This window comes from Chionomys nivalis, chromosome 9 (assembly GCF_950005125.1).
Source record: "Chionomys nivalis chromosome 9, mChiNiv1.1, whole genome shotgun sequence".
Taxonomy (NCBI): domain Eukaryota; kingdom Metazoa; phylum Chordata; class Mammalia; order Rodentia; family Cricetidae; genus Chionomys; species Chionomys nivalis.
The window spans coordinates 44,033,670-44,052,495 of NC_080094.1; the positions used below are offsets into that span (position 1 = coordinate 44,033,670).

General features: G+C 39.7%; 1 protein-coding gene across 2 annotated transcripts in view; it reads right to left on the reverse strand.

Annotated features, from left to right (window-relative positions):
• Atrn (attractin) overlaps positions 1-18,826 on the reverse strand; it is a 140,481-nt gene that overhangs the window by 87,205 nt on the left and 34,450 nt on the right. For both annotated transcript variants that reach the window (XM_057780243.1, XM_057780245.1), the window contains exons 7-8: positions 3,548-3,638; positions 2,379-2,622 (exon numbers count right to left, since the gene is read on the reverse strand). In XM_057780243.1, the coding sequence (XP_057636226.1) occupies positions 2,379-2,622; positions 3,548-3,638 (335 nt within the window). The remainder of the gene's footprint in view (positions 1-2,378; positions 2,623-3,547; positions 3,639-18,826) is intronic.

Consider the following 18,826-nt stretch of genomic DNA (forward strand, 5'->3'; position numbering starts at 1 on the left):
CAGTGCAGGCCTAGAGTCCCAGGTACTAGGCAAATGAGGCAGGTGGATGACAAGCGCAAGGCCTGCCACAACACCTTAGTAAGACCTCATCTCAAAAGAAAAGGTTCTGGGGACCTACCTTAGTGGCAGTGTTGGTCTAACACAAGGACCTTGGGTTCAATCCCCAGTACAATTAAAAAAAGGAGGAGGAGGAAGAAGGATTATTATTAGAGGGCATAGTAAAGCACAATGATATGAAAGAAGTGGTGTTAGGGGGCACTGGATGACAAATGTTTAAGTAGTGGAAAATGGGGTGTGGGAAAAAGGAGAAACAAGAGCTGGGTTAATGAAAACTAAGGATACATGGAGAAACCTTGTAAAAGCCTGTAAGGTTTTTGTTAACTCAAAATCTCAGTGCCAGTCACAGGCTACCTCCCTACAGGTTACTACTCTGAGAGGTATCTGAAATAATATAGGCTATTGCCATGCTCTTGGTTGCTCACTATAACTACATGGTAGACTCTTACTGCTGAAGACACTGCATATTTTGGTTGTAGGATATGGAGAACCAATCTTGAACAGACCAAGAAATGCCGTCCTTGCTGGCTAGCTGTCACAGTAAGGTATGCAAGCTACTGATGGAAAGAAGTTATTTATGGTCTTACCCAATGCTGGACCCTGAATTCTACAATACTGACTTGAAAAGCAAAGATGTACCCCCTGATGCAAGAGTGACAAGACCATCAAAGGTGAGTAAACACCAGTCTCTTAAATTAGATTTGAGAGCTACTCCACAGGAGGGAATTCATGCCTGATACAGTAAGCATGACCAAAACTCATGGCTAAGGAAGTCATAGACTAAAGAGAACATATAGATTTGGTTTTTCTAAAGTCACGTTGTCAAATGCTCTATGAATAATTGTTGTGTTTATGTAGGGAAATCTGTGCTACTCTGAGCTGTGGTCAAAGAAGCTTCTTAATGCCGGGGGTGGGGGTGGTGCACGCCTTTAATCCCAGCACTCGGGAGGCAGAGGCAGGCGGATCTCTGTGAGTTCCAGGCCAGCCTGGTCTACAAGAGCTAGTTCCAGGACAGGCTCCAAAACCTACAGAGAAACCCTGTCTCGAAAAACAAAAAAGAAGAGGAGGAGGAGGAGAAGGAGGAGGAGGAGGAGGAGGAGGAGGAGGAGGAGGAGGAGGAGGAGGAGGAGGAGGAGGAGGAGGAGGAGAGAAGAAGAAGAAGAAGAAGAAGAAGAAGAAGAAGAAGAAGAAGAAGAAGAAGAAGAAGAAGAAGAAGAAGAAGAAGAAGAAGAAGAAGAAGCAGCAGCAGCAGCTTCTATTGTAATGGCAGTGGTTAGTTCAAAGTGCTGAGAATAAGTGGTGGAGTCTCAGGCACAGAAAGGTAGGCATCCACCTCTGCCCCAAGACTCAGGGAACATCTTGGAAAGAAGGTAAGAGCCTGAGGATGAAGAGAATGTCTGTGAAATGCTGTCCTTTGAGCATGACATGGCTGTTGCACACATGAACTCACAGCAGCTATGGTTACCTGCACAGGAACTGCACAAAACTAAGCAAGTTAAAAACTCCAGAATCTAGCAGGGAGGAGTTGCCAAAACCCCGCCTACAACTGAGAAACTTCTGGCAGTAGAAGGCTGCTCTGGTCTTAAGCAGGAAGAGTCATTTTTCCTTAGGGATACTATTATATGGTTCGTGTCCCAGTGGATGACCCCACAACTATGCATATGGGCTGCATTAACTGGACTCAGTATGTTAGCCCTCAAAAGGAGGATATACGTCTGGGAAGGAGGCATGTTGGGAAGAAGACTAGGGTAGATGGATGGAGAAATCCAACATACATTGGATACATATATGAAACTTTCAAAGAACAAATTTTTAAAGATTCAGATATCTCTCAAATCGACATTTAATTCCCTATGATCTTCAGTGATTCCTTATAATTTTCAGATATATTTTAATGATCTTTAGATGTACTTTATAGGACTACTTTATTTAAATTTCAATTCTGACACTCCTATATACAACAACAAAAAAAAAACAATACAATTAAACCCAAGGAAAGATTATACTCTAAAGTAAAATAACACTAAAGGACTATCCAAAAATTATTTTAGTGTGCTTATTATTGTTTTTCATTATGCTTATTTTGGTACTTAAAGCATTTAGTGCTATCTCTGGCTATCTTTGGCAAACTGACAGTAACAAATATTTGTTACACAGGAACATCAATAACCTGAATCTTACCAGTTACATACTGATATTAACTACTTCAAGGCAAAGTACTGGATCAAGGTTAGGTTGAATTTTTTAAACTGTCCAAATAACAAGGGTAGGGTTTTTAATGGGATATTCACGGTGCAATCACTAGAGAAAAATGTACATACCTAAGTCATACTCCTGCACAACACTTATATATCCATAGAGTGGGCAATGACCAAAGATGACCAACATGACCACACGGCCCGTTGCCAGTGTAACAATGTGTGCAGAGTGCCCAACTACTGCATACTGCTCCTTGGCTTTGGGTGTTAGCAATACCCATGATTCATTATGAATATGAAATACTCTCAACTCATTGGTCACGTTCCCCGTTGAATCGATTTTTCCTCCATACATATAGATTTTATCCTACAAGAAAGATGTAAACAGGATTTTAAAAATCATTAAAAATTCAAATCTAGGGCTGGAGAAATGGTGTAGCAGTTAAGAGCAGTTGCTGCTCTTAGAGAAGACCAGGGTTTGGTTCCTAGAACCCACATGGTAACTGACAACCAGTTGTATGTAACTCCACTTCCTGGGGTTCTTATGACCTCCTCTTTCGGCATCTGGTGGAACAGCATGCACAGACACACAAGCAGACAAAATACCCATACACATAAAATAGAAATAAATCTTTTTAAAAAAATAATATCTGAGAACAGAAAAAGATTGGCTTACAACATCATTATTATTTTTAGCTTAAGAAGTATGAGAAAATGTACTTTTCAGTGAATATATAATATATATGATTTATTTTGTTGAAAAAAATATATATATATAGTTTCTTTGTGTAACAGACCTGGCTGCCCTGGAACTAGCTCTTGTAGACCAGGCTGACCTCAAACTCACAGAGATCTACCTGCCTCTGCTTCCCCTTAGTGCTGGGACTAAAGGTGTGTGCCATCAATGCCCGGCAAAATCACATTCTTTTCTCTCTTAAAACACCTTCTTCACATGAAGTGTGTTACAGAATTAAATTACTTGAAAAATAAAGTAATAAAGGATGTTGCCTCATCCTACAACATATGCACAGAAACAAGGAAATAAAAAAGATGACTCAGTCATATCGCAATGTGGCTACACTTGCTAACAGGCATGGGGTTCTTAACCACTTGGCACTGTAATCATAGTACCCCAGTATAATACCACAGATTAAAATAGTTCCAACTTCAACTTCCAATTACCCCCACCACACCAAAGTTTATACCAATTAAAATCAAAGCTGAAGACTCAACGACATAAAGGAACAGGAAGAGTTGGATTTCTTGCTTGGTAAAGAGTTGAGATAGTTTACCTTATGTAATGCCAAAGAATGACCATATCTTACAACCACACTGTTCACAGAATGGTTTAATGGAAGCCATTCCCTAGAAGTCAGGTCATACCTACAAAATAAACAGACCATATTTTCACCCAAACGACAAAACAGAACATCTTGCATTCTTCTATTTATGATACAATCCAGTTCAAAGATTTTCAGTAAACAACCAGGGATATAGGGAGGTAGGTACATGCTATTCTCGCAAGCATACTTTATATCTGGGCCCACTGAGCATGTGATAACTCACAACGGGGAGGCCGACTACACAACCCTGGGATACAGACATCTACTTGGAGCTTCTGTAGCCTCCTGCCAACCTCTTCTATATAACATCTAAGCCATGGGAGTTTCTGCTATGAAGGGACTTAATAGCTCACAATAACTTCTACTCATTTAATGACAAACTGAAGGCAAGTACCGACAAGGGGATAATAACTAAAAGAAAATAACTGAGCAGGTACGGCTCAGTGAGTAAAAGTGCTTGCTGCACAAGCCTGGCCACCTGAATTCTATCACTGGGACCCACACAGTGGAAAAAGAGAACTAACGTGTGTATGCATAAGCATGCACACACACTGGGGAGACCTGGAGGGAGTGAAGGGAGAATTTGGGGTAGATATCAAGATTATATGTGTATGAAATTTTCAAAGAATAAATATTTTAATATCAGTATTTCTTTTGATTTAATCAATTGTTCAAGAAAGCTAAAATACAAAATAAAAATACTTGTAGAGCTGGAGTGATGATGGCTCAGTAGGAAAAATACCTGCTGGGCAATCATGAGAGTCTAACTTCAGATCCTTAGCACTCCTATAAAAGCCAGGTGTGGAGTCACCTCTCTGCAACTCCAATCGCAGTGGTGGAAGGGTGCGGGCAGGTCCCATGGGGCTGGCCAGTCAGTCTATCCAAAAGTATGAGTTCTAAGTTAAGTGACAGATCCTGTCTCAAACCAGAAAAGTGCCAAACAACAAACAGAGACACCTGATGTTGGCCTCTGGCCTCCATTCATATGCTCATGCACAAGTGTACAGACTCATATAGTTGTGTGCCCCCAACAGAAATAAGTTATAGTCCTGCCTGCACCTCATGCTTATTCATATACTACTGAGTAATCACAATCAATTAAAACAGTCATTTTTTTAAAAAAGAAAACACATTGTGGTCGTTTGAGAATGGCCCCCATGGGTTCACATATTTGAGTACTTCGTCTCCAATTGGTGGAACTGTTTAGGAAGAATTAGAATGTATGGCCTTGTTGGAGGAGGTGTCACTCAGAGCGGGTTTTGAGGTTAAGACTTTCCCAGTGTACTCTTTTTTTCTCCCTTCTTTTGGATCAAAATGTGAGCTCTCAGTTTTTCTTGCCACTATGCTTTTATTCTGCATCACAGACTCAAACCCTCTAAAAGCTCAATTAAGTGTTTTCTTTAACAAGTCACCTTGGTTATGGCATTTTAACCATAGCAAAAGAAAAGTAACTAAGACAATTCCCCTACTGCTATTATAAAATTCATGAAAAAATACAATCAGTACAATAAATAAGCTAAAGGGTTTAAGGATGAGGTGACACTCCATCACCCAGAAATAATACTAACAGTAAGGAAATATTATTACAAACATCTTACTATACATTTACAGACAGAAGACTGACAAAATACATATATACAAAGGGGCAAAAGCTTAAATTAAATTTTAAAAGTCTTAATGTTTATAAAATTGAAAAGAAATCAAAGTACAAAGAGAAATCAACGCCACTGTTTCTTTGTTACCTTAAGTAAATGTTTCTTATGTTTACCCATATAATCTAAGTTTAGGGAAAAAAAAAAACTGGGAATGGAGAGATGGTTTGGGGGCTAAGAGTGCTTGCTCCAGAGGAGCAAGGTTTGGTTCTCAGGTACTGGGCAATTTATAACTGCCTGTAACTATAGCTCCAAAGGATCTGACACCTTCTCTGGCTCCAACAGCAACTACACTCAGGTTTCATACACACAGTGACTATACACATAAATAAAAATAAAAGAATATAAGACTAGATTTACTGTTGGGCACTGTGGCTGTGCCTGTAATCCCAGTAGCAGAAGGCTGATGCAGGAAGAGTGCAGTGAGTTCTTGGCCCATACAGGCTACAAAGTGAATTGCAGGCCAGCTTGAAAAAATATTGTAAGACCCTGCTTCAAAAACTAAATAGGTCTGTGAGGCAGTATACTGCCAGAGTGTTAGTTGCCTAATCCTGGGCACCACCACCAAAAAGAAAAACAAAAAACAAAAAAAACAAGGGCTGACATGGTGGCAAATGCCTTTAATACTAGCACCCAGAAGGCAGAAACAGATGTATCTCAGTGATTCTATATAATTCCAGGCCAGTCAGGGCAGTAGGGAGATCCTGTCTGTGTGGGGAGGAGGGGGACCAACCAACCAACCACCACTAACAAAACCCAATACAAGGGCTGGTAAGAAGGGTCAGTTGTGTAAAGGTACTTGCTGCCAAACATGAAAACCTGAATTCAATCCCTAGAACCCACATAGCGGAAAGAGAAACCCAACTCCCAAACACTGTCTTTTGCATACCAGCACATAAAAGCAACAAAAATAGGAAAGAGGTTTATCAAAACATGCTAGTAAAAAGGAAACAAATGTCTATTGAAATTGATTAATAAATTGTTGTTATTAATAAATAAGTTGTATAGATAACAAAAACATCAAAAACATTCGAGAAACATCTCAAAATAAATCTCTAAAATAATGCTAAGCTAAAGAAGCAATATGCAGAGCATCTTTAATATCAGCACTCAGGAGGCAGAGGCAGGTGCTAGCCTGGTCTACAGAGCATGCTCCAGGCCAGACAGGGCCACACAGTTAGACACTGTCTAAAAAAAACAAAGGAAGCAATGCATTGAATATAATTTTTATAAAGACTAAACATAATGTCTGTTGATGAAGCTTTGTATTAGAGAATATCACAAGATAGGCAAACAGATTCATAAGTATGAATTACTAGGACTACCACATTTTTACATCTATTTAAAGCAAGTGACACTAACATCAGGACCATGATTGTCTCCGAGCAGAACATAAGGCCTTCTTCTGCACTTGGGAACTTTTATTTCCTGACATGGACAGAGGAGAATGAACTGGTATTTGTTAGCTTTTTTTTCTCTGAACTTTTTCTTCTTAGTATATACCATCTGAAGCAAACTTATAATTAATTTAAATGGAAACATCTATTAAGTGTGACTAACACATAAATTGGTATTTAACTTGCATATTTTGGAATATTTATTTTAAAAGTAGATAAAAATTATTTCAATTTGTTCTGATAATTACTATTCACTGCTTTTATCAAACTATTTAATTAACACAATCACTCGCTGAAGTTTCAGCAGTATATACTATGTGGTTTAGGCTCTATGAGCTCTCTGCTTTGAAGCTGAAACCTCTAGTACTCACATTCCCAATCCCATTTCTTCTCCTAGTTTTGCTCTACAACTTGCAGTGTCCATGTTCCTAACATTCACATCCCATTTTGATTTCGTGCCGAGCCTGTGCACAAGCTGACGCGTCATCACAGTCCTCCTGCTATGACTTTCTCAGCTTTTCCACTCTTTATTGGTTGGGTTTCACTGTCAAGTGGTGTTTTGGTTTTGAGACACCACCAGAACCCAGTGATTCTACGACAGCAAGATCTGAACATTCCAACACAGCTGAAGCATAAGAAAATGACCTTACACAAACTTATGAAGATGATAGAGGCCCTTACAGAGGAAATGAAAAATTCTCTCAGAGAAATCAAGGAAAAGACAAACAAAAAAATGAAAAACAAAATCAATAAATTCCTCCAAGAGCCCCCCTCCCAAAATAATCTAACATGTGAAGAAAACATTGGAATTGGAAAGGAAGAAGTCAAACTTTCACTATTTGCAGATATGACAGTATACACAAGTGACCCCTGGGAGCTCCTGGTAAAATTCTACAGCTAATAAACACCTTCAGTAATGTGGCTGGATACAAGAATAGTCTTGTATCCTTCTTATATACAAATGATAAATGGGCTAAGAAAGAAATCAGGGAGCCGGGCGGTGGTGGCGCACGCCTTTAATCCCTGCACTCGGGAGGCAGAGGCAGGTGGATCTTTGTGAGTTCGAGGCCAGCCTGGTCTACAAGAGCTAGTTCCAGGACAGGAACCAAAAGCTACAGAGAAACCCTGTCTCGAAAAATCAAAAAAAAAAAAAAAAAAAAAAAAAAAAAGAAAGAAAGAAATCAGGGAAACAACACCCTTTACAAAAGTCACAAGTAATATAAAATATCTGTGAGTAACTAACTGTAACCAAACAAGTGAAACACCTGTATGACAAAAACTTTAAGTCTTCGAAGAAAGAAATTAGAGAAGATATCAGAAGATGGGAAGATCTCCCATGCTCATGGATAGGTAGGATTAATATAGTAAAAATGGCAATCTTAGCAAAAGCAATCTACAGATTCAATGCAATCCCCATCAAAATTCCAAAACAATTCACAGACCTCAAAAGAACAATACTCAACTTCATAGGGAAAAATAAAAAAAAACAGTATAGATAAAACAATTATGAACAATAAGGGAACTTTTGGAAACATCACCATCCCTGGATTTTAAACAATAGTAATAAAAACCTTATGGTATTGGCATGAAAAAAGACAGGTGGATCAATGGAATAGAATTGAAAACCCGGATGCAAATCCACACACCTATGAACACCTGATTTTTTTTTTTACAAAGAAGCCAAAATTATACAATAGAAAAAGCATCTGCAACAAATGGTGCCAGTATAACTGGATGTCAACATGTAAAAGAATGCAAATAGATCCATATCTATCACCCTGCACAACACTCAAGTCCAAGAGGACCAAGGATCTAAACATAAGTCCAATTAACTGAATCTAATAAAAGAGGAAGTGGGAAGTACCCATGATCACATTGGCACAGAAGACAACTTTATGAATAGAATACCAGTTTTACAAATACTGAGATCAACAATTAATAAATAGGATTTCATTAAACTGAAAAGCTTCTGTAAAGCAAAAGACACTATCAAAAGGACAAAACAGCAGCCTAGAGAATGGGGAAAGATCTTCACCAACCCCACATCCGACAAAGGGCTGATCTCCAAAATGTATAAAGAACTGAAGAAACTAGACATCAAAATACCAAATAATCCAATTTAAAAATGGAGTACAGATCTAAACAGAGAATTCTCAACAGAAGAATCTAACATGGTCAAGATACACTCAAGAATTGTTCAACATCCTTAGCCACCATGGAAATACAAATCAAAATAACTCTGAGATACCATCTTATACCTGCCAGAAGAGATAAGATCAAAACCACTGATGACAGCTTATGTTGGAGAGGATGTGGAGTAACTGAACACTACTCCACTGCTGGAGGAAATACAAACTTATACGGAAACTTTGGAAATTGATACAGCAGTTTCTTGGAAAATTGTTAAGTCGATCTACCTCAAGATCCAGCTATACCAATATTGGGAATATACCCAAAAGATGCTCAACCATACCACAAGAGCACTTGCTCAGCTATGTTCATAGCAGCATTACTTGTAACAGTCAGAACCTGGAAACAACCTAGATGCCCTTCAACCAAAGAAAGGATAATGTGGTACATTTACACAATGGAATATTACTCATCTGTAAAAAAAAAAAAAAAAAAAAAATTTGCAGGCAAACGGATGGAACTTGATAAAAAAAAAAAAAATCATCCTGAGTGAGGTAACCCAGACCCAGAGAGACAAACATGGTATGTACTCACTCACAAATGAATATTAGCTGTAAAGGATACCACGCTATAATCCACAACACCAGGGAGACTAGGTAACAAAAGGCCCAAACAGGGATGCATGGATTTCCTAGGGAAAGGTAAAAAGAAGAGATCCCCTGCTGGATGGTGGTGACTACACCTTTAATCCCAGCACTCGGGAGGCAGAGGCAGGCGGATCTCTGTGAGTTCAAGGTCAGCTTAGGCTATAAGAGCTAGTTCCAGGGCAGGCTCTAAAGCTACAAAGAAACCATTTCTAAAGCAAATAAATAAATAAATAAAATAAAAAAGCACAAAAGAGAGAGAGAGATCTCCTGGGTACACTGGAGGGGGCGCATGAGGGATGAAATTGGGCACGTTGGGGTGAGACAGAGGACAAGAGTAATGAAAGAGGTATCTTGATGGGGAGCAATCTGGTGCCAGGGGAATCCACAAGGATGGCCCCAGCTAAGTCTTATGGCATCTTAGCTGTCTAAGACTCCATTAGGAGTCCCCTAGCAACACTGGAGAGGGCGCCTGAACTGGCCATCTCCTGTAATCAGATTGGTGACTACCCTAATTGTCATCAGAGAGCCTTCATCCGGTAACTGATGGAAACAAATGCAGAGACCCACAGCCAAGCACTAGGCGGAGTTCCAGGAAACGTGTTGTATGAGCTAGGGATGCACATGGGGGAGAGGAGGTTAAAGTCTTCACAAGAGAACCCACAAAAACAACTAACCTGGGCTCATGGGAGCTCAGAGACTCTGGACCAATAGCTAGGGAGTCTGCACGGGACTGACCTAGGCCCTCTGCATATGACAGTTGTGTAGCTTCGTCTATCTGTGGGACTCTTAGCAGTGGAATCAGGGCCTGACCCTAAAGCTTGAGCTGGCTTTGGGAACCTATTCCTCATTCTGGGTTGCCTCGCCCAGCCTTAATGCAAAGGGAGGAGCTTATTCCCACCTCAACTTGACATACAATGCTTTATTGACACCTATGGGGGCCTGCCCCTTTCTGAACAGAAACAGGAGGAGTGGAGGAGAGGGGGGAGGAGAAACTGTGGTTGGGATGTAAAATAAATGAAAAAATTTAATTAATAAAAAAGGGAGGACATAAGATTATTTCAATCCATCAATTTAATAGACACAAAAAAATGTCTTGAGATGTGAAATCTCAAGCTTTTGACCTCATATAGCATGCCATACATATCTGAATATACAGACAGGAGAAGCACATTGAAAAGCATTGTAACACTTTCGTAGAATTCTTACTGGATGGTATTTTTGAAAACTTTCTAGGTTTGAAACCACATGCCAACACCTTGAGAGGGCAGAAAGATACTGGAAATACAGAAGTTTCCAAACATGTCCCATGACATGGAGGTTATTAATCTGTGACTTAATGTATTTTGTTCCTACTTTGTCAGCATGTCAGTGGACGGCCTGTCAGACACTTCAGTGCTGGCACGTCCCCAGCATCTGGGGAAGGTGAACTCCCAAAAGATTCTTGGAAAACAGGCTACCTTTTCTCACAGCACAAATGAAGCAAATATAAGAACAGTATTAATAAAACAGCATATAGAATTCTAAGGACCATTGTTCTGGGATCTGGACAAGCACATATGTGGGGATCCCGACAAGTGTCCCGGCTGGCAAGAAAAAAACTCAGTTCAGCATGACTTAGCAGGGCTGGTTCACAATTAGTAAAGCAAGAATTGTGACTATACCAATATTTGTATGAAATATACAAAGCCCTAAAACTCATGTTTTGATTGAGTACACATAGAAAAGATGCTCTAATATTTAAAAAAAAAAAAGGCTTACAGACAAAATGTACCATTAATACATACATCTAGAATACATGTGAAGTAAATGAAGAATTCACCTGCTCCCCGCGTGGCTATAAGTACTCACCTGAGCACTTTCTATGAACTACGTCCTGAGCTGACAGAGTGAATCAAGCCCCAACAATGAGCATGTGCAATAATGGGCACACATACACATAATTTAAGATAAGTGGCAGTGCTTGAAAGGAATTTAGAACTATGAAAAACAACCACAGGGAGAACCTGTCTGAACCAGACGGTCAGGAAAGATCTCTTGGTGAGACAATTAGATTGACCTATAAGAGTGAGAAGAAACCAGCCTTCAGGCACAGCAACAGAAAATCTAGACAGAAGGAACAGTGGTGCAAAAGCCCTGGAGTCAGGATGCGCATGGTGCTTCATGGGCAAAGAAAGAAGACTGTTAGTGCAGCACAAAGGCAAGAGAGAAACAAATAGAATGGGGGATGGCAAACAGTGGTTAAATGGTGATACAGGGCCATTATATTTAACTGGATGGTATTAATGGGAGGCTTTTTCTATGTGTAGTTTTTGTATTTGTTTTTGTTTTTTGCTATATAGAGCAGGCTGGCTCCTAACTCACTATCCTCCTGACTAAACTTCCAGAATTCTGGGAGTATAGGCATGCACAACCTGTAAGTCCCTTGAGGTTCTTGAGTGGCCAGGCCCTGCTCCTGAGGACCTCCAACAGCCAGGCTCCACCCTGGCAATAATGGCTAGGCACAGCCCCTACAGATGCAGGCAGCCAAACTCCATCCTACGGAGCGAAAAGTCCAAACTCAGGACTTGAAGACCTGAGCTTGAAATCCTAACAATCCCTGGGCTCGCCCCAAGATCAGGACTTCAAGTCCCACCAATCCCCACCCTGGAAAGCTCCATCCCCCGCCTCCCAAGAAATGCTATATAAACCCTGTTTTCTGCTCAGTTCTCTGTAACTTCTCTCCTAAGCAGAGGCAGCCACCCTCCTAGGTTTTTCTCTACCAATAAATCTATTGTGTGAGGTTTGTTGTGTAGTGTGACTTTGTGGTATTCCTTGGCTCCTAGCTGCCAGGATACCTTTCCCTACAGATTTTAACACCTGCATTAGAGAAATTCCCCTCTCCAGAGCAGAGCTATAATACGTGTTTTGGGGAAACCTTCCCCCTCTGAACTATAACACAGTGGGAAGACTTTTCCCTCAGAGCCAACACACAGCCATGTCTGGCTAACAATGGCTTTTAAGAATATAGTAAGAGTCCTGACCCAGATGTAGAGGAAGCAAGATGTGACTGCCTTGCCAAAAAAGGTACTGAGTCACGTGGCTAACAGACAAGAATAATGGGCTAATATAAATTAAAAGAGTTAACAAGAAGCGCTTGCTGATCTTTCAGAGGACCTGGATTCAGTTCCCAACACCCACATGACAGGCTCATAGCTTTCATAAATAAATAAATCTTTTTTTTTTTTTTTTGGTTTTTTGAGACAGGGTTTCTCTGTGGTTTTGGAGCCTTTCCTGGAACTAGCTCTTGTAGACCAGGCTGGTCTCGAACTCACAGAGATCCGCCTGCCTCTGCCTCCCAAGTGCTGGGATTAAAGGCGTGTGCCACCACCGCCCGGCTTAAATAAATCTTTTAAAAGAAAGAAAAAGAAAAGAAAAGGGAATGAGGAGCTGAAGACATGGCTCAGTTAGTCAAGTGCTTGTCACACAACTTTAGGTTGTGCTTGTAACACTGTGGAGGCATAGACAGGAAGAGTCCCCAGGTTTTGCTGAGTATGCACTATATTTTAGTTAGAAATCCTGTCTCAAAAAACAAAGTGCAGAGCAATTAAGAACGACAATCAACAATGACTTCTGGCTTCCACACGGGAACACACATACACACACAAGGACAGAAAATGATGGCAAGGTAAGCATAAAACCACATAAACGACACACATGGCTCTTACAAACATCTAGTGTTAACCACAGAGAGAAAAATCATTTTTACAAGTTTAATTTTTCCTTTTCTATTCATGGAAGCAGCGCTAGGGGTGAAAGTAGTCAGATTTTTATTTGTACGTTTCTTTATTTTTGAGATAGGATCTCTGTATGTACCTACAGCAGCCTCAAAATCACAATCTTCCTGCCTCTGCACCTTAGGTTCTGGGACTGATGACAAGCACACACCACCACACTCAGCTCTAGATTTAGGGCAGATTTTAAAGATAGTGCCAATAAGAGCTGATGATATACCATAACAGTTAGATACTTGAGCACCCACAATACTCCTCACCTCTGCTTCACGGTATAATGCCCTCCCTAGAGTATAAGCAGAATCACTGACTCACTTCTAAGCAGTGGAAAGCAAAGATGATAGGGTGTCATTTCTGTGATGCACACTGTTAGCAAGATTCAGTCAGGTCTCTTCTTGTGGTTTTATGACATAAACAAAGGCATGGATGAGAACCAGTGACATCTGGGCATAGAAAGACTTGAGGAGATAAAAGCAACCTCTGTGAACTAAAGGCAGCACCCAGCATGAACTGGAGAGATATCTTGAAGGTTAAGAGTGCCTGCTGTACTCTTAACAGGACCAAGTTTGGTTCCCAGGACCTATGTTGTAACTGTTGGTAACTCTGCCCAGGTGGATCCAACACCCTCTACTGGCCTCTTGAAGGCAATTGCACACATACAGCAACAGCATTCACTTACAGAAATACATACACATAAAATAAATCCTAAAAGAAATACATGGCAGGAAGATTTAGTGAAAGCTTGTTTTATTCTAAAATACATGTATGGATTTACCAAGGAGAGTATATATAGGAAACAGGAAATAGGTTTGCAAATACTTTTGCATGGAGAATATAAAACAAAGGTAGTACAAGTTTCTTCTAATTGTCACACTTTGGGAGGGTGAGGTTGTTTCATATTTTGGGTATAAGGCTGATAAGATGAAGTGAGAAAAGGAACTCTATGTATTAGTCCTCATCTTACATTCTCCACCTTACAGATAAGAGACAATCCCAAAGACTTGCCCAAGTAGATAAAAACTCCCATTAAAACAAGAAGACCTGTCACAGACATACATGCAGGCAGACACCCTCACACATAAATATAAAAACAAGTCTTTACAATAGCAAGAACAAGAAGAGATGTGGCTGAGCTGAGGGGCACAGTTCAGAGATGAGTCTCCATGCTGTAACAGTGAACCCCTCAAAATTTCAGTTTTAAAAAATGACTCCCCCCAAAATACACTGCAAAACCTGGGAAAGAAACAGAATAGAAAGACTTAAAAGGCTGAAGAGGCAGGGTCTGGATTAAGTGCAATAATGGGAAGGTGGGGATTTTCCTGAAGACAAGGAGATTTATAGATGTCAACCATACTTGGAAACTGAAGAAAACTGAGAGTCTAGAGTTCACTAAAGCATTTCTTAATTTTCAAAGAGCTGACAAAGGAAAGGATGGCACAAAGGGAAGTCTTTATGTGACAGTGATCCTGATGGTAGCAAACTAAAGGAGAAAAGAGATGCTGTTGACAAACTAAGAAGCTTTGCCCTAGGTCTTGATCTTCAACCAATACCTGGAGTCACAGAGAGCAATGGAGAATTGGTGCTTCTCATGAAATGGAAGGATTTCAAAGATGTTGTAGAATACTACTTTAAGATGTGTTTCATTTGTTTATGCTGTGGAATATTTGCTTAATGATGCAAAGATGTATTGCATTCCTTTATGTTGCATTTGTTTAACCCTGTGAAGCTGTGTTACTCTGTCTAAAACACCTGATTAGTCTAATAAAGAGCTGAACAGTCAATAGTTGGGCAGAGAAAAGACAGGCAGGACTGCCAGGCAGAGAGAATAAATAGAAGGGGAAAAAGGAGGAAGGAGCAAGGAAAGAAGGGGCCAGCCATCCAGTCACCCAGCCAGACACAGAATAAAAAGGGAAGAAAAGATATACAGAAATAGAGAAAGGTAAAAGCCCAGAAGCAAATGGTAGTCAGGATAATTTAAGAAAAGCTGGCTAAAAACAAGCCAAGCTAAGGTTGGGCATTCATAAGAATAAGCCTCTGTGTTGTGTGATTTATTTCGGAGCTGGCTGGTAGGATCCCCAAGAACAAAGAGCCAAAAGAGTAAAGAGTTAAAAAAAAAAAAAAAAAAAAAAACCAACCAACAACACAAAGAAGCTTATTTGGTGCTGGCAAAATGAAGTGTCCTCAAGTTGTAATTGTTTTTCTTTAACCTTCATTTTTATGCTATGTATACATGTCTATGTACTACACATCCATGCAGTGCCTGCAGAGACCAAAAGAAGGTGTCAGATGCTCTAGAACTGAAGTTCCAGGCTGTTACCAGGATTAAGTGCTCTTAATAGCTCAGCCATCTTTCCATCCCCTCCACTTAATACTTATTATTATTATTATTACATTTATTTGTTTGGGGCAAGAGTGTATATTTGCCCACCAAGATGAATGTGCCTTGACAACTTTCATGAGTCCGTTCTTTCTTCCATCCATGTGGGTCTTGGGTCATCAGGCCTGTGAGTCAAGTACCTTAACCTGGCCTCCGATATTCTCTATGTTCTCTAATTTTTGGTGATATTTTCTATCCTTTCACTTGATTTTTATATGTGCAGCTGCTAATTGTAGTATTTCTAAGATGTCTGTCTTTAAAGTCCTTGTCAGATAATTCTAAAGTATGTCACTCCAATGTCATTGTCTCTTTAACTGCTTTTTTTCCTCATTCAAATTGAGACTGTATCAGCTCTTGGTTGAGCAAATTTTGTAGCTCTTGGATGAGCAAATTTTGTATATCATGCTGTGAGACTCTGTATCTTCTATTATAGCAGACCTTCTCTGAGATCACTCCAGTGGAATGGAGAAGGTCAATTTATTACTGCCATTACTGCCAGTGGAGGGTAAAAGTCCAAGTTCCCTACATGGCCTCTCCTGGCATTGCAGGGTGGAAGCTTTACTTTTTGCCTGGTAGAGCTAAAAGTCCTATCTCCCTATTTGGTGTCTCTGGTACTAATCCTAAAAGCTAGGGTATCTCACTATATTCTGGCAAGGATGGACATCCCGGCTCTTTACTTTAAGGGCACAGATGAGGCCAGGGCTAGATTTTTGTGGTATGTGGCTGGCATACAGACATTACTATTAAAATTTTGTCTTTCTAAATCTTTGGACTAAAAAGAGAACACAAGCTTTTCTGGAAGAGCTTGCTTTAAAATTACTTTTTATTCTTTGGAGATGGTAGATATATAATCTCGGTCTTGTATGTACAAGGCAAGAGCCCCACCTCTGGGCCACATCCTAAATTGTTTCCTTAGGCTTTTTTTCTCCTTGTACCTATCATTATTTTCAAATTGCCAATGTCCTCAACAGTAAGTTTAAGGCACACAGGCAAACAGAAAAGCCTTAGGACTCACTGCAAGGTTGTTCATGGTGCTCAGGAATACATAGTCATACTGGTTTTTTTTGTTTGTTTGTTTGTTTTTGCTACTGTTTAGTTTCTCTTGTTGGTTTTACATACCATGTTTTTAACTATAGTTAGCATTTAAAAAAATTTCTTAGTCCAGAAAGATGGCACAGAGGGAAAAAGCACTTTGCTACCAAGTCTGATGACCTGGGTGTGACTCTGAAAGAGGGTGACCTACAGGGTGGAAGCAGAGAATGGAACCTCCAGTCATTCTCTGACTGCCACACAAGTGCTATGGCACATGAGTTCTCACACACAAAATTAACACGTAAATGTTGAAAAAAAAATGTAGTGTATTCATTTGTATTTCAAAAAATAAAGCTTGCTTGAAGATCAGAACACAAAACAGCCACACTAGTAGGCCATACAGGACAGGCAGTGGTGGCACACACCTTTAATCCCAGAAGCCACACTACTAAACCATAGAGGCTGGGCGGTGGTGGTGCACACCTTTAATCCAGCTCTAGAGAGGAATGTAAAATGGGATGAGACAGAAACTCACTCTCTTTAAGTCTCAAGATTTCATAGAGGTTAAGAGCTTTCTAGGGGCTTTGCTGCTTTGCTTTTCTGATATTCAGATTGAACCCCAATATCTGTCTCTGGGTTTTATTACTCGTGCTATAAAAAAATCTTTTAAATTTTTTCCATATGATTTAAAAGATTCCTGTTTCAATATTCCTTTTCCAAGGCAGTATCTATATGTGTCTCCTTTCACATTTGTCTTTAATTCTGAAATTATTTTTAGAATTGTTAACTTTGATCATTTCGTTTCTGAGTTTGTCTAGTAGACCGTTCTTTCATGATGCACATCACTTTCTTATCATTAAACTTGTTTCGGAATATTAAAGCTTTCCATCAATTTTATTTATAAGGTTTTATTTCACTGTCTAAATTACTTTGTGTGTTTTAATGACTATATCTGGGGTGATTCCAAAACTATATGTGATAGTTTGACTGAGAATGGCTCCAATAGGTTCATATATTTGAACATTTGGCCCTTAGTTGATGGAAGTGTCCTGGGAAGGATTAGGAGGTATGTATGGCTTTATCAGATAATGTCACTGGGAGTGAACTTTGTTTGAGGTTTCAAAAGCCTATGCAAGGCCCAGTCTCTGCCTTCCTCCACGCCCCGCTCCACACACATACCATGCTTGCTTGTTAATGAGGTGTTAAGTTCTCAGCTACTGCTACAGTGCTGTGACTGCCTGCTGCTATGCTCCCTGCCATGATGGTCCCAGAGTAAGCTCTCTGAAACTGTAAGCAAGTCCTTAATTAAATGCTTTCTTCTGCCTTGGTCATGGTGTTCAGAGCAATAGAACAGCAACAAAGACACTATACCACACTGCCATAGTCCTACTCATTTTAAGGTGATTGCTAGTGATTTATAATCACTAATAGAAAATGCATAGAAAATCTTCCAGACTATAAAATACAGCATTTATAAATTAAGTATTTATAAATCTCTTCTTGAAATCTAACACTCCAAAGCTAACTCTAATGTGATAATGTATAATCTACCTTCAAATAAGCACAGACTTCAAACCCTGGAAATTATTAGACAAAGGCAGTTTATGAACTCATCTGATATATAAAAATTATTAAAATATTGAGTAACTTCTATTTATATAACTCACTATATATCTAAAGCAAAATATCAGAGACAGTATCTCAAAAAGATAAATTGTTATCATGACAATGAATTCTTTGGAACTCTCAGTTTTAAATCATCAACTGTGGTGGTTTAAATGAAAATGGCACCAGAAGCTCATAAGGAGTGGCACTAGTGGGAGGTGTGGCCTTGCTGGAGGAAGTGTGAGATTGGGGACAGGTTTTGAGGTATCAGATGCTCAAGTCATGCCAATTGGAGAATTTTCTTTCTGCTGCCTGTGGATTCAGATGTAGAACTCATAGCTAGCACCTTGTCTGCCTGCAGTCAGTCTAACTTCCCCCCATGATGATAATAGACTAGACTTCTGAAACTGTAAGCCAGCCCCAATTTAAATTGTTTTTGGTTTTTTTTTAATGTTCTCCTTTTTAAGAATTGCCATGGTCATGGTGTCTCCTCGCTGCAACAGAAACCCTAAGGCATCAACATAAACATATACATATATGCAGAGTTTAAGCAGAGATTTTTTTCTCAGTAATTACTTAAGATTTCTTGTCTTTTTAATTATTTTTATGCCATAGTTT